This window comes from Lichenostomus cassidix, unplaced genomic scaffold (genome assembly GCF_008360975.1).
Source record: "Lichenostomus cassidix isolate B80296 unplaced genomic scaffold, HeHo_3.0 HiC_scaffold_485, whole genome shotgun sequence".
NCBI lineage: Eukaryota > Metazoa > Chordata > Aves > Passeriformes > Meliphagidae > Lichenostomus > Lichenostomus cassidix.
In genome coordinates this window covers 1-20,395 of record NW_028147806.1, presented here as the reverse complement: position 1 = coordinate 20,395, position 20,395 = coordinate 1, and the positions used below count along the sequence as shown (strand labels likewise).

At 42.4% G+C, this 20,395-nt stretch overlaps 1 protein-coding gene across 3 annotated transcripts; it reads right to left on the bottom strand.

Moving 5' to 3' along the window:
* Positions 1-1,799: 1,799 nt before the first annotated feature.
* LOC146420674 (transcriptional regulator Erg-like) lies at positions 1,800-19,760 on the bottom strand. 3 transcript variants are annotated; one of them, XM_085048028.1, is made up of 8 exons: positions 19,613-19,760; positions 16,830-17,033; positions 15,837-15,917; positions 13,889-13,960; positions 8,134-8,202; positions 7,743-7,799; positions 6,208-6,255; positions 1,800-3,822 (listed from the first exon to the last, which is right to left on the bottom strand). In XM_085048028.1, exons 1-8 carry the CDS (start codon positions 19,722-19,724, stop codon positions 3,302-3,304), a joined length of 1,164 nt encoding a protein of 387 aa, XP_084904154.1. In that variant the 5' UTR covers positions 19,725-19,760; the 3' UTR covers positions 1,800-3,301. The 3 variants fall into 3 exon arrangements, with proteins under 3 accessions (XP_084904154.1, XP_084904156.1, XP_084904157.1); XM_085048030.1 differs by lacking the exon at positions 15,837-15,917; XM_085048031.1 differs by lacking the exons at positions 13,889-13,960; positions 15,837-15,917.
* Between the last annotated feature and the right edge of the window lie 635 nt (positions 19,761-20,395).

The following is a 20,395-nucleotide window of genomic DNA, read 5'->3' as shown; positions in this document are numbered from 1 at the left end:
AAAAGAAACCCTAATTTAAATAAAGGGCCAAAGTTATTAACATTACTGATATGTGCCAACGTGGGCTCCTCAGGGCCACTTTGTCCTGGTGATAAATGGCAAAGAGAAGGTCCAGCTGATGTCTTGGGGTCTGTCTGAGCTTCACTGAGCCTCTCTCATGGTGTGGACATGGAGTTCCTCAGCTGTTCTGGGCTCATCCCTTGTGGCCCCAAGGCAGCCCTGCAAGTAGTCCCAGTGCAGCACCAGTTGGGTCTCTCCACCCTCCACTCCCCTCTTCATCCACAGGGGTGTCAAATCCATGTTTCCAAGGCTCCTGGAAGGCAGTGAGAGGTCCTGGAGGAAGATGTAGCTCTGCAATGGCTCCCCAGTGAGCCAACTTGAGGATTTTGCTCTTCATCACCAGGGGACTCCACCAGCCCAGCTGTGGCTCCATCCTTGTCCCAGGATCTGCACCCCAAAGCCAGGAGGTTGTTCCCATTGCTCAGGACAATTTGGAAATCCTAGAGGCAGCCCTGTGAGCACTGGGGATGCTTTGGAGGCCTCCCTCCAGGCATATCCTTGCCAATCTAAACAAAGACCTTTCTTTTTTAATCTGGGTTTTTAGTGTTTAATTAAAAGGTGGTTCAAAAATACACTTACCATTTCGGGTTGGAAGTACACATGAAGCAGATAGTGAGGATTTGTTGGTTTATTTCCAATGAAAGGCAAATTATTATCTTTATAGTCACAAGTAGGTGTGCCTGCCTTAACTCTGATTCTTTCCAAAATAGTGACTAACCTCTTCCAAAAGTTCTGTTTCTCCTTTTTTTTAGAAATATAGACTTACAGTGCTTATTTCCCTGCTCAGGACTCACACATTGGTAACACAATCCTGTGCTTATAAACTGCCACCAAGACATCCCTAACAGGGAGGCCTTGGTTCCCACTGCTCCCCAAAAAACAGATATGCAGAACGTTTCTTATAAAACCTGAAACCACACCCGTTTTGTCTGGGAAAAAAGAGACAAAGAACAGTGAAAAGGAGGGATACAGAGGGCTGAGCTGTCTGGGATTCCTGCAGCAAACACTGGGGAGAGCCACTCATAAATGTCAGGGCTGATTTTCCAGACCAGTTCTTCAGATGGTGTTGGAAAAGAAGGGAGTGATGCCAGGAGGCACCAGATGCAGTTTTGGGACCAGCATACACTGTGGGAAGCCTCTAAAGCTAGAAGAGAAAAATAAAAAATCCTGCCCTTTGTAAACAGCCAGGATGGACTGCAGGGACAAATTAAGCTGCCATACACTCCATTCTAAAGTGAGGAATAATGGAGATGATTCATTATTCAATTTATTTACTAATCATGATACAGAATGTATTAAGGGCAGGGGTGATTCAACACATGATGCAGCAGGAAGATGCATCTCAGGCTGAGATTTTGCAGCATAACTTGATGGCAACAAAAGGTAAATTCTAATTATCAATGCTCTTCCTTAAAGGCCTCACTGAGGCATCATTTCCAATCTTGGGCATGGAGCTGTAGATGAATTAATTGGGCATGGCTGCAATCTCTGGGCAAAAGAAGCTCAGCACAGGACTGGCAAGGCGCTCCTAAAGAAGGGCTGGAAGTGTTTTAGCAGAGCTGCCTGGAAAAGGAGATACACAGAACCCGTGCACCTCAAGCTTAGGCTGTTTGCTCCTGCATTTTCACCCCTGCCAGCTTTCACAACCCAAAAATCCTGGCCTGTTTTATCACGGTGAGTGGCACATCTGATATGACTGTCACACTCTAAAAATGCAAATACAAATGCAAACCACAGTGTCAATCTGAGTTGCCATGCTAGGCCAAGCTTATTTTATTACATACATTCTGCAATCTAAGGACTAATATGTTCATAATGTAAACATTAAGCATACAGAGTTAAAATTCAAGGCCACGATAGTTTTTTGGATTGTCCCTTTTTTTTTTTGGTTTTTTGTGTGTGTCTTTGGTTGGCCGAGATCAACTCGTAGTGTATAAATGCATAAGTTATATAATAATTATATAAAAAGGAAAAAAAAATAACATTGAACTTGTATACTTCATTCTGACAAACGCACAGCGTTCGCGACTCGATAAGAAAAACTGGCGCCCGCCTAACAAAAATACTCAGGTGATTTCTGATTTTGGCACTCAGGGGTTGTCTCTTGCTCTAACCAATAGGAAACAAACTCCCTTAGTAATGATGAGGTTCTAACTGGTAACTTTTAAATATCAAACACAATTCCAGTTTTGCTTTTTTGTTTTTCCCCTAAAAGAAAAAAAGAGATGCATATTCTGATTTCTCGCTTCTTCTGCTTTTCCCTTTTCCCACTTTTTATTACTACTAAATCAAGTCTGTTCCTCCTGAAATACTGGGAATGGTATAATACTGAGCAATACGTTTCACAAGTCCAAACAAGTGTTTCTTCATAGTCCCAACACTACAAAGTTTTCAGTCTTTTCAGTCTCTACTGGTCAAGAAGTTTCTCTCCTCCCATTCTCACCACCTTCATCCTCCTCTTTCTCCTTCCTGCTTCCTCTGTCAGGCGCAGGCCTCTGATCTACAATCATACACTTGCCCTCCAGCACATTCTCATTTCCCATGTTTGGCTCAGGGTTCCTGTAAAACTGTCAAGGAATCTGAAAGTTTGGGTTGTCTTCACAGTTTGAGTAGCTGATTCGCTCTGACGAATGGATCTCGTTTGATGTTAACTACAACAATGCTGTTCTACTCCAGATCAGCTTCCACACTAACCAGTCTCTTCTGTTGATATGTTTCTGTTTTTTAAATACAGATAGGCTTTTTTTTCCTTTTTAACTTTTTTCCCTTTTCCCTCTCTTTCGTAATGATCCATATACTGCATGTTAGGTCACTATAGACTTATCCTTATATTGCTGTAGTATAGTCCCAGTTTTGCACTAGCATGATACCAAACTTTACACATCAGCTTATCAACTTTTTAAGACCACCAGCTTCCGTAGGTTTTCCTTATCATTTCATGCTTTTACCTACAATAGTCTATTGTTGTTTGGTCCACAGAGTCGATGCCCATATACATTACATTTTAGTATCTTAATACTTCTTGGATATTTCCTTTTAAATCCCTACTACAAAGAGTCTTTTCGACATCTATTTTTAACGTGTGGCATTTTGTTTGGTTTTTTTTTTCCCCCAGCCAAACCTTCACTTGTCTCTTTAGGCACTTTTAATTCGAGTACTCCAACAGAGTTCATTGTGATTCCTCAGGGATCGAATCCCAGGGAGAAGCGTCTTTGCTTTGGTGTTTATTTTCCCACCCCGCTTAATAGTAGGTGCCGAGATGGGAAGGCATATGAGCAGCTGGCAGCCTGGTGTTGGGGTAGATCCCTCCAGTCGGCGAGTTCCAGTATGGATTGGGGGCAGCGAAAAAGCTGGAGGACGTCACGGGCAGGGCAGGGGGGTGGGGAGCCACAAAGTTCATCTTCTGGGGGTGAGCGTGGTAGGAGCTCATGTAGGGCAGGTCTGACGGGTATTTGTACATGGATGACTCCGGAGGGTGAGGCTGCAGCGCCTGGGCGATGCCGTGGAAGTCGAACTTGTAGGCGTAGCGCTTGCCGTGCACCTTGGTCATGATGTTCTTGTCGTAGTAGTAGCGCAGGGCGCGGCTGAGCTTGTCGTAGTTCATGTTGGGCTTGCTCTTGCGCTCGCCCCAGCGCCGCGCCACCTCGTCGGGGTCTGTCATCTTGAACTCGCCGTTGGTGCCCTCCCAGGTGATGCAGTTGGAGTTGGAGCTGTCCGACAGCAGCTCCAGCAGGAACTGCCACAGCTGGATCTGCCCGCTCCCTGCAGGAGGAACAGAGCGGGAATGTCAGGGAGAGGCGTTAATAATGCCGAGGTGTCAATTCTGCAGGCTCTCCCCGAGGACCCCATTAGGAAATGCTGTGATGTCTGCTCCTAATTCTCACTATTAACCAGTCCCCCTTCTCCCAGGACTGTCTCACGAAAGCCTAAAGAGCAGGGATAATTGTAATGTGTCATGTTTTCCCTCATGTGAGTGGCAGAATGCCATTCCAGGGAGATTTAATTGTTACCTAATGTCATTCAGCGCAGACAATTGATGGGGAAATAATACAGCGCTCATTTAGGAAACTAATCTCTAAAGTTCAGCACAAACAGCTTTCACTTGCGTAACATTCTGCTTGTTCTCACAGCATTATGTTGCAACTAAATGTTCCCTGCTATGGAATGAGCCCACAAAAAATGGAGAAGTTTAGAGCGAGCTGGGCCAGTGCCAAACCATATCATCCCTTTGCAGCGTTTGGGGAAATGCAGAACGGAAACTTATTAGCTTGCTGTTGCACTGCATACAACCAGAGGGCAAAACAATTGCAAGAACAGTGAAAAGGTCCATAAAATACATCCTTGTCATCATTCTGCTTCAAATGAGTTTAAATTATTATTTTAAATTAGGACATAAAATGTCGCTGTTGTGTTTTTCTCACTCTCTGCCAATTCCATCACACAAAGAAAATAGTTAGTCTGCTGTAAACTTAGCAAAGGTGAGGTAGAGCAACACAATTTGACCATTTTGCATAACTGAAAGTAGATTTCAAAGAACCTTGCCACTGATAGCCACGTTTGAAGCTTAGCATTTCTTAACAAAGCAGCACTGAAATGATGCAAAATGCAGCTGAAGCAGCTTGTGACGCAATCTGTTTCACAAGCACAGTGTCAGCAGAATTTGCCAACCAGCCTGGATGTGCTAACTTTGAACTACATCTCTGACCAGGAATCGGTTGGGTTTCTTTCTTTTTTTATCCAAGTCAGCTATGTGGGTATAATAAACAAGCTTTTCTTTAGAAAGCTTATAGTAGCAATTACAATATTGAGCTAGAGCAGCATCTGAAACCCATTAGCAGTTTATACTTCAGTGCAACTGAAACCCATATTCATTTAAATTGTATTTATCCAAACTGTCCTTAATGAATTTCTTCTGTTCCATTAACATGCATTAAATAAACAAACAAACAAAAGAATCTGTGGTATGAGCAAGGCATGCAAGTTTTAATACACGAAACATAACAAGAGGATTAGGCTTTGAAAATCAATAAACAGTTCAGCACTGGACAAAACACAAATTTTTGAATAAGCAATCCAACATATGTTCTAACATAAACACTTGCCTTCCAAATGTAATATATAGTCCTATGAAAATAAATGGTTGCTGTCAATTTCCTTTTAATGAGAGAGTAATTCCACCAATTTATAAACACACAAAACATGTTAAAGCACAGGAATGATGGCGTGGAGGAATTCCATATCCAAATGTTAAAAAGGCATCCCAATCCAGATCGTGTCAGTCTCATCCACAATAATGAAGTCTACCAAATGGACACTTGATAAAATTTGAAAAGCAATGATTTATTAACAAATTAAAGGGATCTAGGCCCCCTCTTCCAGTCAAGACCAGTGTTGCCTGCAAACCCCCAATGCCTCAGGCCATTTGGAAAATCCCATTCTTAACACTTACTTAATTACTTTCCTCTGCCACACGAAACTGTTTAGAAAGACAACTAATCTAGAAAAAACATGCTGGCCCAAGGTTGGACTTGATGATTCCGGAGGTGTTTTCCAACCTGAATGATTCTGTGAGTCTGTGATTCTCTTCTAGGTTACAATGCTGCATCCCATTGCCTTCTTAAAGTGGGAGAACATTCCTGAAGTATTTAACCCACTTATTCAAATAGATTATGCTTTCCTGGTTGGTTTTTTTTCCTATATATTTCTGCTGGCTTGGGGTTATTCATCCCAAAATTTAGTATTCATCAAGGCCAGTATGATACTGTGTTGTGGATTAACAGAGCCTGGGACACAGCTAATGCAGATTTTGGTAAGAGATTTGTACCCTTCTAGAGGGGTAGCTGGAGACCAGATGGGGTCTTTTACACCCCCTAACCAAATCCTGATATTCAGGCAACTGAAGTGAATTCCAGCTTCAAAGGCTGGACTCTTTGGAGGTCTTTCCCAACCTTAATGATTTTAAGATTCCTCAGTCCCTCCCTTGTGTAATTTATATCTGAAACACACTGGGTATGATCAGTTCCCACTGAGTCACACTGAAGAGTGCTGAAATCAGGGACATCACCTCCCAGGTCTGGTCTTAAAGCTGGACTGGGGACACTCAGCAGTGAAAGGAAAACTTCTTAAATCCACAAAACCCCTTCTCACCTGGATTTGCAAGTCGGCTGCTGGTCGGTCCGAGAATTTGATATGGATCTACAAAATTGTGAGAGAAAGATTCAAAATCATGCAACAACAATGCCAAACATTTTAGGTACTGTTTTTGAACCTTGTAAGAGGCAGTGTGCACTGCCTGATGGGACAGCAGGTCCAACACCTAAGCAATTTCCTCTCTCTGCATGGCAGTATTTGCACATTTTCCTTTCAAACTCGGTGTGCGAGGATATACATTTGCCTTTTGTCCTGTATTAAACGAAAATTTAGCTGTTCAGAATGTAAATTTTGCTCTGAAGTGTTCTGGTGGTGGAGTCCCCATCCCTGCAGGTGTCCCAGGAAGGCCTGGCTGTGGCACTCAGTGCTCTGGGCTGGGGACAAGGTGGCCATTGGGCACAGCTGGGACTCGATGAGCCTTTGTCAGCCCCATAGTGCCTGCAGCATCTCAGTATTCACCTCAAGGAATTCCCTCTGGAAATGAAAACTTACTTTGGCCAGGAATACAACAGGGAAAAAGAGAAGACTGTGACAGCTTGATGGGCTGCAAGCACTGAGTGACCCTGTTGCTTTTACAGCCAACAAGACAATCAGGTTACATTCCTTACACAGTTAAATAATCTGTGCAGCTCTCACACAGCCATTAAATGGTCCTCAGGACTTACATAAATCATCAGTATATTTCTAGGAAGATTCTTGTGGTTGGAAGGCCAGATTAGATAAAAGACTGTTTGGGCAAAAATCAGTGTAACACTTCCCAGGCAGTCTGTGCATGAGTTAATGAGACCTAGTCAAGCACAGTGTTATTTAGCTATAACAAAAACCAGAATAATGATTTAAAATTCATGCGATAAAAACTGGCTCAGAGTCTTCTGAGCTAAGAATATCCTCTAAATCTCTTTTATTTCCTCCTTCTAACCTTTTGCTGTTAACAAAAGCCATGAGTGACTCAGGCTCCTTGTAGTGCTCTCCAGCTACCTGTCCAAAATCCAGCTGAATTTGCAATATGGGATTAGGTCCCACCCCACGGATTTGCTGCTTTGAAAACACAAATTTAGCCCCCATTTTGCTAAACCACTACTCTACAAACCCACAAACTTCTACTTCTCTTCAGCTTTCCAACAGACTGAGGATCCCTCTAACATTTCTGTTGTGTTTCAGGAGCCAAATTCAAATGGGTTTCTGCAAGCTGTAATCCATTCCCCTTTTTTTATGTTGGCTCATGGATATTTTCCAGCTGTCAGCATTTCAACTATTGAGGTCTTGTGACATCTTTACCTTCCACCTTTGCACCTAAACTGCACAAAGATAGTTTTTTAAATAGCATTTTCACTCTGCAAAGCTGTCACTGCCTTTAAATATGGCATTGATCTCAGATCCAGCTGTTGAGCCAACTCATACACATCTGGGGTTTTCATGGTCTCCAGCTGGAGTGGTCTGAATCAGATTGTGCAGTTTGGCTGACAGGTGAGAGTTGACCTTCTCATCATGTTCAACAAGCCCAGGCAGAACTCAAACCAAGTGACACCCACCTAACTGAGGACGCTGGTCTTCTGTTTTGGGAACTGTTGAGGATGATGGTTGAGTAGCTGAAAATGGGGGGAAAAAAAAAGTGTAGTTATTTTTCCAGTTAGGAAGTTGGTCACCAAACTTATGAGAGATCCCAGGCCTGGATCTCCTCCTGCCCTCTGCTCCAGGATGGACACAACAGGATTTAAAGCTGATAAAAAAATTTTAAAGGCTCTAAGGTGATGGACTTGATGAAGTCTGAGTTCAAGGAAGGATGTGGCTGCCCAGTCACACCACCCAGCATTGCCTAAACAATTGGCTTTCCAGCCAGTGCACAGGTAAAACCCCTCCAGAGCTCCTGGAATTCACTTTGGAGTCTGATCCATGTTTCCCCAGCCGTGCAGATGGTTTTACCTTTTGACTGAGGGCTGGGGTGGGTGTGACTCGTCCACGCTGATCTCCTGGCTTGCTCATAAGGCAAATCTGTGAAGAAAAAAGACACTTATTAATGCAGATATGGCCTGAAGTAGTAATGTCCAGAAAGGGCAAGTTTAGAAGGGACTCAGCATTTGGAAAATTGCTGAAATAGCCAGGGAATTCTTTGTTAAAACCTTTGTCATCTTCACTGTCTCTATCAACAACCAAACCATGCTGTGCTCTGCAGAGATGCCTGCTCTTGTCAGAAGTCTCAGCTGCACTGAAATTGGTGGTACAAAGAGTCTTTAGAGCCTGTATAGAATTCACCACTCCCAAAGGTTCAGGATACTCCCTTTAGTTCCCCTCCTCAGCCCAGGACACCAAGGAATGGCACACACTGACACCATGAATAATCCGTGCTGGAAGTCTTGCAGGAAAAATCCCCCAAGAGCTCATTTTATGCATAAACTGGGTACCATTCCCTCCTCCAAATCAGCATCTAACAGTATTTCCTGTTAGGAAGACAGAATTTAGTTGATTTATTCCTTTCTGCTTCTCAGGACAAGCTCCTTAAATTTACACATCTAAATTTTCATTTCCCTTTCTTTCATTTACTCGTTACTTGTATTTTATTTCAATGCTTTAGCATGCTAAAAAAAAAAAAAAAAGGAAAAACTAAACCATAAAAGCTTGCTTCATAAAGCAAATGTAGTAAATTCAAATGTTTAGTTTACCCTTAGAATTCTTGGGCAGTTTCCTGTGCTTTTCCACAGCTGACTTTAACACATTAGCTAAAATTACTGCCGAAATCAGAGACTTATGTAAGTTCCAGGATCTCAGGAAGGTAGCAGTGCCCACCTGGTGGAACTAAGTTGCTGCAGATGTCTTGACTCTTAACTCTGCTTGTGCTTTATTTCAGAATTCATGTTTGGAAATGAAACCAGTTAGGAAGTAAAGGAACAGCCCCAGACTGGCTCTGTGCAAAGCAGATTTATTTTTCCTTTTCCAAGCACTGGGGGAAGAAGCATTGAATGGAAATAATATGTAATGTGCAATGCACAACCAAATTGCCCCTAATTTATTTAGTCTGTTTGGCTCCAGGAGCAGACTGGCACTGCCAGCACTGCCACCTCCCAGATTCTTACACCTAAAAACCTTTGCTTTTGCTGACATTTGCAAGTGATCTTTGTACTGCATTTTCAGAAGGAGTGACCTGGTATCTCCGATTTCCTGAGAACTATTCCACAGCCTTGGAGAAAATAATGTGAATTTTACAGGTGCTGATCTCTGAGCAGAATAGGAATCACTGTGACCTGCAGATGTCCTGCCCAGGCTGAGATCAACACTGCTCTTTAGTTAGAGACATCTCACGGCCTGGAGGCTTTACCTTCTGGCAAAAAAATTCAGAATTACTGTGGTCATGATTCCAGTGGGTTCTGAGCTCTGTCTGGATCAAGGGGGCTCAGCTATGGGGGTTTGCAGGTACCTTGTGCAGTCTAGCCTGGCCAGTTCTCTACCTCCACGGCAGGTTCTCTACCTTCTCTATAGCCTCCCTGGCCAGGGAGATTCTGATGACATAAGGAACCTATTTTTCCCTCCAGTTTTTCCATTCCATGCCCAGAAAGAAACTGTGCAACTGCACCCACATTCTCATCTCCCTTTTCCCTTTTCTCTTTTCCCTTTTCCCTTTTCCCTTTTCCCTTTTCCCTTCTGCCCTCTCCTCTCCTCTCCTCTCCTCTCCTCTCCTTTGTCCTGTTTCTGGATCTCCAAATTATCAGACACCTGTGCCCTAGAGGACTGGGAGATGCTGTGTCTGCTTCTACTTGGTGGCACTTGAAACGTATTTGGTACAAATTCAGTACTGTGAGAAAGATGTTTTGCCTTTTAACTCAACACATCACAAGATGATCTTTCGATTACACCCTCTTCACGAGAAGAAAAATCCAGTTATCAGCCTTTCTTGAAATAGAGCGAAGTTCCAGCTTCATTCTCAGTTCAGCCTTGTGCCTTGATAAACACTGTGTTATTCTAGATAAGTGGTTCTGTTCTTGTTCATGGGATATCAGTACACCATGTCCTTATCTTGGACACATCTCTGATGGGAATGCTCCTGTTTGGTGACACAAACCCCAACCAGGTGTCCCTGAGCTCCTGAGAGCCTCATTGTGTTACTCTCACTGAAACCTCCTGTTCTCTTGTGAAGGTGACTGGAGAAATCCTCCTTTGTCATACTGCAAGCCCTGCTCATTTCCCATTCCCTATTGTAGTGCCTTAACAATGGCACTGCTTAATTACTTTCTCCAGAATTGCACCCCACGATTTGGCTGATTCCCACTGAACATTATTTATTCCCCCCTCTCCTCATTTTTGACCTTTTTCCACGTCATCAAGTGTCCCCAGGGTCTGCTTTTGCTCTCACAAGAACGGTGCTTTGTTATGGGAAAGCTTCTTTGCAGTCTGCTTGAAATGTGACATTTAACTCAAAGGAAAGCCACAGAATAAGCCAACAAAACACTTCCCTGGAAGAAAACCAAAATTCTGCAAAAACTCCCTTTTTTTCTGAATAAAAATTCTGACTTGAAAAACGTCCGTCAACTTTCAGTTGTCAAAGATAAAATAAAACAATACTTCCCAAATCACTGCAGTTTGTATTAGAAAATGTTTCATTCTGCACAGAAGAACAGAGACATCATATAACCAAACTGCAATTCCACAAGTAATTGTGTGAACGCAGAAAGATGTTGACACAAAGCCTTTTGTTTCATAAGTGTCATTTTCAATGTGAGTTAGATAAAAATTGCTGAAATGAAGGAGTTCACCGAGTTTAGGACCTTTTCCTTTAGAGAAAATTAACATTTTGTTTTGTCAGTCACGAGTATGATGAAATAAAAATGGAAATCATAGACCTTAAGTGACAAAAAATCCCAATTTTCATTCAAGTCCAGCGGAAAATAGACTCATTCCAGCCTTTGCCTGAAATCCTCTCCATTAGCACAGTTTTTCTGCAGGACATCAAGGTCCCTCTGGTATTATGTTATATACTTATTTCTTTTGGGAACTACTGTGACTTTGGGGCCTCTGGATTGCTGTTTGTTAATTGTTTCTATAGCTCTGCTTTGCCTTCTCATCCCCATTTGTGTCGACATTCCTCAGTGCCACTGAGAGCTCCTGGGTGCCACAGTCTGCTTTCATGCTCCATGAAAATGTCTAATTTATTTGGAAAATGTCTAATTTATTTGGAATATTCCTTCTTCTCACACTGAGACTAAGCAGGTGCTCTGTGACACTCTTTATTCTGATAATTATATCACATTTCCTCAACCCCAGACTGTGATTTGGACAATTTCAAACCTCTGTATCTCTCAACATGCTCCAAAGATTTTCCATATTCCCATGGCTCTCCCAGGCGTTTCTAAGCACCTCCTAATTCTGCAAAGAGCCTTTTTGATAAGGGATGATTGACACAGCTTTCCATGCAAGGCCACACTGCTGGAATATTCAATTCAGCCACATTTCCCGTGGGATTCTCCACTGTGGTTCCTCATTTGTTCCCATTTTTCACTTTGGCCCACGAGCAGAGCAGTGGCTGTCACTGTGCCATAAATAAAGATGACTGTGTTAAGTTGTTCCTTCATGAGTGAAGGGGGCTAATTTGAAATCAGTAAGATATGCAAATTACTTGTGCTGCATTTATCGACTTGTATTTTCAGTTGTTAACTTATTGCCACGTTGTTTGTCCCTAACGAGCTTCCTGGGTACCTGGAGAGGAATCCTGGAGAGGAATCTCTGGGTTTAAGGAACAACAAAATCATGGAACCATAGAATGAGTTGGGTTGGCAGGAACTTAAATCCCATCCAGTGCCACCCCAGCCATGGCAGGGACACCTTCCACTGTCCCAGGCTGCTCCAAGCCCAATGTCCAACCTGGCCTTGGACACTGCCAGGGATCCAGGGGCAGCCACAGCTTCTCTGGGAATTCCATCCCAGGGCCTCCCCACCCTGCCAGGGAACAATTCCTAATTGCCAAGATCCCATCTCTCCCTGCCCTCTGGCACTTTGCAGCCATTCCCTGTGTCCTGTCCCTGCAGCCCTTGGCAATTGTCTCTCTCCATGTTTCCTGCAGCTCCTTCAGGCACCAAAAGGCCACAATGAGGTCACCCCAAAGCTTCTCCTCTCCAGGCTGAACAATCCCAGCTCTGCCAGCCTTTCTTCCCAGCAGAGCTGCTCCATCCCTCTGCTCATCCTGCTGCCTCCTCTGCACTCTCTCCAGCAGCTCCAGCTCCTTGCTGTGCTGAGCCCCAGGGCTGGAGCAGCTCTGCAGGTGAGCTCTCACCTGAGCACAGGGACAGAATTCCCCCCTCACCTGCTGCCCACACTGCTTTTGATGTAAAAATCAGCTCTAAATTATGTGCCAGATTTTATCATGTCCTTTTTCCAATTATTAATAACTCAGCATCCATAATCTAAGATGTCCATTGTCGGTGATTGGCTAATTAGCCAGTTCTTGATTTGTTTCTTATTCAAATTACTGATTTAAATTCTCTTGTAAATAGTTGTGGGGTATCTTGGTAAATGCCTTATAAAAGCCAAATGCCAAATGTATGCATTGGGTCAGCAGTTTCCTTTTTGATCATTAATATAAGCAAACAGTCTAGCAGAGCTTGATTTCCAAGGACCTGAACAGGTTGAATTTGATGATGTAATGGCCTGGAAGTTGTTTCCTTCTCTTTTTCCTTATCTCTTATCTTTCCTTTTCTAATTATCAATTAAGAAATCTACAAACATACACATATACATGTACAGAAGTATATATAAAATAGTTACTTGAATGTACCATCCTGGATTCTACCCTGGAGAACAGATAAAATAATTGCTATTCAAAACTCCCTCTTTATAACATCAAAATGTATCTTTTCACCAGAGCTCAGCCAATTCAAGTGCATGTCCCTTCAGAACACTTGGATTTATGCCTCTGGCTCAGTAATGGATTTCCTTGAAATTTAGTATTTTTCTGCAACTCCTCTCAATGTCCCAGAGTTCTCTGCACTCATTATTGGAAAAGCAAATGTCCAGATTAGGAATTTTCCCAGCATTTTTTGTGGTGAAGGGTGATAAAAAGAGAATTTTTAACTTCATGGCCATGTCCTCTCCTTCTTTAATTATTCCCATTGGGCTTTCACAAATCAGCACATCTGCAAAACTTTCACAGGCTTCAAAGTTTTGAGCATTAAGAGCTTACTTATGTTTTGATTTTACTGAAGACTCTTAAACTCACAATCAGATTTTTGTGGGTTTTGCTTGCCTTAAACATAAATAAAATGTAGATAGCAGGAGAAGCACGTATCCTGCATTTTTAGAGTATTTATCCACAATGTACTTCAAAGAAAAGGGAATTTTAGCCACATTTTACAAACAGAGAGCTGAAGGACAGTGACAAGTGACTGTGCTGGGACAGTGCAACAGAACCAGTGAACAGAGCTCAGGTTTCTGATTCTCTGGTGCTTTAAAAAGTAGAGACAATTGCTTCAAAGACTGAGATTTGTGGAAGAAAGAGGCTTATTAAACTGCTCTATTTAATTATTTCACTCCACACAATTATACACACACAAATATATGATATATGTATATAATGTGTGTGTGTGTTCAAAACAGAGCCTCATGTTTACGAAAAGAGAAGGAGAAAAAGAATGAGATATTTCAAGAGATGAAATGAATAAGATCACAGCACACAAAAAGTGGTGATTGTTCATACCTGGCCTGGTTGTGATTCTTTGTGTTGCTTCTGGATAAACTGATGTGTTTGGGAAAATAAAAGTGGCACCTCCTGAAGAGAAAGAAGAGGACATAACACCTAAAGATTCATTTCCACAGTCCCTCAATCCACCAGTATTTCCCTTCCTGTAGTGTGAATGAATAAAGACCAAGAATCTCTGCCTTAGAACTGTTATGCATAAAAGTTCATTCCAATAGTCTTTACACCTATGTAAATCCATTCAAATTACTGGAATAAAGTCTGTGCAGAATTTGTTTTAAGAAGGAGACAGTGAGGTTCAGGAAATCTCTTCTACCACAACCACCTCCACCCAGGCAGGTGGTTTGGTATCCCCTGAAATAAAACCTCTTTGCCTTCATTACTGCATTCCCACCAAGGCTCATATTTTCAACAGATCAGACCCTCAGAAATCTCATTAATCTTCCCAGAGTGAAAAAATGAGAAATATTGAGCGTGATGTAGGAAGTGGACTCTCCCTTTTCTCAGGCATTGAAATTGCTCTGACTGCACCAATGTAATTCTAATGATCCTCCCCAGAAACATGAAAAAGGTCAATTATTGCTGATTACAACAACCCTTTTTCTAACTCTTTTGTGGTCCACTGAAAACTGAACAACTAATTTTCTGTATGCTGATGATCAGCACGGTATTATTCACACTCCCCATGACGGAAAAGCAGACAATATTATTTTGGTGAAATGAACTTCAGAATATCACTGTCAGTGCACACGTAGAGAAAAAGATAACACACAGAACTGCTGAACAACACTTGGATATCTGTAAGAGGAAACTGTTTGGCAAATACGAATCTCAAAAGCCAGAGATGGAAACAACCATCAAGTCCATCTTGGACTTGGTTCTTATTTCAAACCACATGAAAGTAAAGTGAAAATTTTTGGTTGTCTTTGCAGCAGGTCTACAGCCCACAGCAGGACTTTATGTTTGCCACTATGACCAGTGGCAAACCTCTAATCTTGGGAAAAAATCTTCTAATCTGGTGAATTTTGCTATGGAACTCACAGTGAAAAACGAAATAAAATATGAAAGGAGCATTGCAATCCAAGTTTTGTTTTCTTTTTCTTTCGCATTATCCTTTGTATTATCTTTTTCCTTTCTCATAGAGAATTGTTATTTCTGGTCACTGTAGGTAACTAACACCCTCAGGCATGATCATGCAATATTCCAAACGTCTTTTGTAGGGATAAAAACCACATTATTTGTACAATTCCATGCCATTCTCTGTTGCACAACTGTTACAGCAAGGTAAAATATATTCTGAATTCTTTTCCTAAATATTTTAAGTTACATCCTGAAAGACAGATGAGACATATGTGATTCTCCTACCTACACTCAATGCTTTCCTGAGCCAAATCAACAGAAGGGTGAATATCAACAGAAGTAATTTTACATTCAGACTTAGTGGTGATTACAACATCAGACTCACTGGAATTTCCAGCTCAAGTCCCACACAGCTAGAAAATTAGATGAGCTAACTGCCTAAAGAGCAATTTTATTGATTTGCACAATATTTACTGCATGGGAGGGGAGACATCTCCATTCCTCAGAGCCCAAAGCACTTCTGAGCTCCAAGAAGCTTCTGAGGATCCATGGAGCAGACCTGGCAGTACGGTGAGACAGAAGGACCAAAAAAACCCTCAGGTGAAAGGCCCCAAATGCAGTTTTATGCTGTATCAGGGACCCCATTCTCTTGCAGGACACAAGGAATTTTTGCACCCTTTTTGCACCATCTGGCCCTGCGTGATCTCACCTTTTCTCTGAGTGTCTGTGCAGAAAACAGACAGCAGGGAGGAGATTCTCTCGTCTCCCTCCTGATTTACCACCTCCATTTTTTAGCAAGCAGCCCATGGGAAGGAATCCTGTGCTTTTAGAAGATGACCTACAGCAGTGGGAGCAGTGCCAGCATTACCTGTGTTTCTAGCATGCATTAACCGTGGAGAGTTTTGTAAGGCCTTATCAACATCATCTGAAGTCAAATGTGGAAGAGGAGCTACAAAACAAAACAAAAAGCAACACCAAGATGTAAAAAAAAAAATCGTGAGTTATCTTTTTAAACCATATTTTTTTCCCCTGACAGGATTGCCTGAATGTGAGTCTAACTAAACAGCCTGCAATTTGGAGGGAGGTGTGTGGGCTACGGGGTAAATTAGGGCATTCATTAAACAAATATCATAATTTATTATGATGAATGCACCAAATTTCTGGCTGGTTATTGACAGTGTGCGTGTGGAGGAGACTGCACCGCACTGGTGTTGCAATGCTTGGTGTTTTTTTCTCTAAAAACCAGGTTCATTTTAACTTCTTTAAACTTAAGCAAATCTTCCTCAACCTTAGGAGAAAGCCCTCAATCCAGGTGATCCCTGGTCCCTTTATTCCCAATGAAATTCTAGCCATGCACTACAGTTAATTTGCATTTGGACTTCAGGGACTGTTCCTTTTTTTCCCATGAATTCACAGAATTTTTACATCAATTCAGTTAAATCTTCCTGATCCTATCCAGAGTACAGCAAACTGCTGCCAGTCCTTAGAATCATGCCTGGAATTCACTTTACAAATCAATGTTTGCACTCTTGTTTAGTTAAAATGGAAAGAAATGAGTCTGTGACCAGAAAAAACATTAGCACTGAACCCCACGTGATTTCCTTCCTGCTGAGCTTCAACTCGATTTTTCTCTGGGATGGATACACAGAAAGAGCCCCTCATTCTTTTCTTTGATAAACATGAGTGGTAGCCAGCTGAAATTAACGGGAATTTTTCCATCAAAACCAATAGGATTTGGGCTGGGCTCCCTGTTATGTTATTAGGAACAGAATGATTTGCAAGAGACATTTGAAAAGCCAGGTCAGTTATTCAAAGCGTTAAATCTAGGAGTGCTTGCAGACACGGCGAGTGATCGGCTTACTCTCTCTGAGGTAGTGTAGGTGTGACAGGAGGATGTCTGCGTTGTAGCTGGGGGTGAGCCTCTGGAAGTCATCCTTGGTCATTTTGCAGAGCTCCTTGCCGTCGATGTTCTGGAAGAGCAGGATGTCCACGTCGGGCAGACCGTACTCCTTCACCGCCCACTCCAGCCACTGGCGCACGTGCTCCGTGCTCCACAGCGTGGGGTCTGGGGGAGCCAAAAACCATGGAATTAGCCAGGGAAGGGAAATTCCTGAGGCACTGATCAGTGGAAAATTATCCCCTCTTTGCTGCTGCTGCTGGAGGGATTATTTGGAGGGCTGAGCGCAAGGGAGAACAACTGTGGAGAACTGTGAGCTCTGAGTGTTAACAACAAACCCTGAGTGAGCTCCTTCTCTCACTCAGCTCTTCTGCCTCACTGCTTTTAGGCATTTTTAGCCACAGATTAACAGAGGTTTTGGCCCATGAACAGCACTACAGCCCACTCTGAACAATTTTCAGAGCTTTCTGCTGAATCCTTATCTTTATTCAAGAGAAATTTCCCCTCAAGTGGAAAGTTTCCATTCAAGTGAAGTGTGCCCTCTTTCTTGGGCGTAGGCTAAGTAGGGACTCACAGATTTGGGCAGTTATTTCAGAAACCAGAGTGGGTGTCTAGCTAATAGTATTAACTAGAATATTAAAATATTCTGCATTTTCTTTCCTAAACTGTTGTGATGCACAGGAGTGTATTGCTACACCTGCATGGGTTATTACTCAATACATGAAGTATTGGCAAAACCATCTGGGGAAAAAAACCCCAAACAGTTCAGATTTCTAGAAAAATGGTTCTGAATGAATCTTTCATTTTAACCTAAATGTTTTCTCTTTTCTCAGAATTCCTCTTTTTCTATTTCTCTCCCATTCCACTTTTCCTTGTTCTTAAGTAAGGACTCAAGAACACAAAGCTCCCTCAGCTCCTGCCATGAAGAATTTATACTTTTTGCAGGGAAAACATAAAAGCTAAGGGGAAACAAATACTTTAAGAGTTTCTGCCTTCTCTCCTAAATGATTCTGTGATTTTGTGATATCCTAAATGGAGCTGAGAATGGAGCACATGGAGGTCAACTGGTTTTTGCCCATCACATGAAAATCTGGGACTTGAATAACTTTTCTATGGCTTAACTTCAGTGCCATTGCCTCTCTTCTGACTGTTGTTGAGGCTGGGCTGAAAGAGGTGGAAACCTCCTGAATTGCACCAGAAAACTCTTAAAATAATATCTCCATCTGGTCTGAAATGTGTAAAAACTAGAGGGGTGCAAGTCTGGTGGATGGGATTGCCCACACCTACAGCAGAGAACTCTGAAAACTACACTGAACTTGGTTTGAAGTAAACAACCAAACACCAGGACTTTCACCAAAATGTTTTGATTATGTCTATCATTTTTAAACACTTCTTATTTATGATAACTAGAAAAATACCACAGCTGGGAATGTGATTTTTTTTTCTCTTTTATTTCTGAACTTTGCCATGTGAACTGCACACTGCCTGTGTGGTGATCAAACAAAACCAACTGATTTTTGCCCATTAATTTCTTCAAGTGACCTCAAAACAGCGAGGCTGTCCCTGTGACCATCTTGTTCCTTGAAAGTCACTCAAATCCACCTCAAAACACACCTCCACCAATACACTAAATAAAAAATCCCTCACTGAGCTAACAATGCTAAGGGTTACTAACAGACTAAAAAAAAAAATAGTGCCAAACACTGTTATAGAAATAGTTTAGGAGAACATTGAAATGTTGATTATCTGAGTCTTGCCAGGCCACTCATTATTCAGAGCATCACTCTCCTGTCTCCAGAACAGAATTGACAATACCATTGCAGAGGACACTGCAACAGATTTGTCCACACCTTTCTTGACAAATAACTGAAATAATCACAGCTTGCAAAACTGGCCACAGTCAGTACTCTTGCATGTCTTAGCAACTGAAAAACTGTAAGAATGTTAAGCAACATGGCAGAGGCAGAAATATTTCAGACAAGCACCTCTCTGCTGGAGAGGAACCAGCAGCAAAACATTCCCTCCTGGCTGCAGGTGTTGAGTTTATCCTGTGCTTATCCAGTGGTTTAGGAACACCCACATATGCCATGATGCTTTGACTTGGAAATAGGCTTGCTAATTATTTTGCAAAATATTCCAGGTTTGTTTGGAGGACCAGGCAGCCAGAAGTGACAAGAAAGCATCTTTCTTGTCCCATTAACTGCTGAACCCCACAGCCAAGCCTGCCCAAGAATTTCTCAATTGTGCTCTTATATTGCAGTGGAGTTGTCAGTTTGCTTATTAAAATGTTTTATGCTGCCCAAACCTGGGGGATAACCCACATAAAGGCTTTTCATGCCCTGTTTAATCCCACAGAAGCTACTTTTTGGTATTTTCAGGGATAACCTGTGCTGCAGGTTATCTCTCCATCCCTGCACCCAGCTCATCCATGGTGATAGGAAATTGAAGTGGCTCTTCCTTTTGCCCACTTTAGGGTGAAATCCTCCAAAAGGAGCTACAGGAGTCAGATAAGATCTGAGTGCCCATCCTCAGCCCATCCTGCTGCTGAAATGGGAAGAACAGATTGAGGAGGTGGCCTCACTGAGATATTTCTCAGCTCATTCTCTCAATAACCCCAGGAAATTACTGCTCCTTTCTTCCTGATCACCTGCATTGCTACTTTTCTCCAAACCTTCTTAAATAATCTTAGTGAACTTGAGTGAAATGTGACTTTTTTTAGCTTGAAATGTTGGTGTAGAGGGTCTAACCTGCTGGCACAATGACTCTTCGTTCATTGGTCGTCATGTTTGGGGGTGGAACGTGCTTCTCCTCCATGTAGTTCCCATAGTTCATCCCCACACTGTCGGAGCTGCTCACCATCTTCCCTCCTTTTGCCACGCTGCAGTCATCAGGAGAATTCCTAGGCAGGCGAGAAATAATAATTCCATTATTATTCCAGTTTTTATCAGTATCTCTGACAGAGAATCACCTGGAATTAAATGGAAATCTGGGAGTTGAGCACCACTGGAAAACTCAGTACCCCCACACAATGACTCTGCTGATTCCTTCAGGTGCCTCAAAAAACCAAACAGGTTCAATGGACCATATAATTATTGTTAGCATCACAGGATCAGGCTGTCTTATCCCTCCAAAAATGATAAACACCAATAATTAATTCCAGACATAAAATGGAGGCTTGTTCATGAGCTTGTTCAGCATGGTGGCTGCAGGGAGCTGCATTTCCCTCTCCAAACATCTCAGAGGCAACTGAGAAACACAGAGATGCACTTAATTCACATTTTCTGGGGGAAAGCTATTCTTAGTTGCCATTGTCCAAGCTTGGAGAGCTGCCCATCTCCACTGCCATCATTGTTCCACACTCGGTTGCACTTCATGTCATGCAATGTAGACACATTTCTACGTAAGGCTCACAAAAAAAAAAGGAACATTGGCCAAAGCCATGATTCAAAATACCACACGCATGACTGGAAAAACCTTTCAGCTCCTGACTAGCACAGTCTCCACGGTGCTGTAGTCAAGACAGGGAAATC

Bases quoted from the DNA above. Each gene is read 5' to 3' on its own strand.
- LOC146420674 (XM_085048028.1), bottom strand. From the start codon at position 19,724: ATGGTGAGCAGCTCCGACAGTGTGGGGATGAACTATGGGAACTACATG. The intron at 8,203-13,888 runs GTATGAACAATC...TTTTCTTCACAG, and splicing joins AAGAATCACAACCAGGCCAG to ATTTGCCTTATGAGCAAGCC. The intron at 7,800-8,133 runs GTAAAACCATCT...CCCCATTTTCAG, and splicing joins CCCCAGCCCTCAGTCAAAAG to CTACTCAACCATCATCCTCA.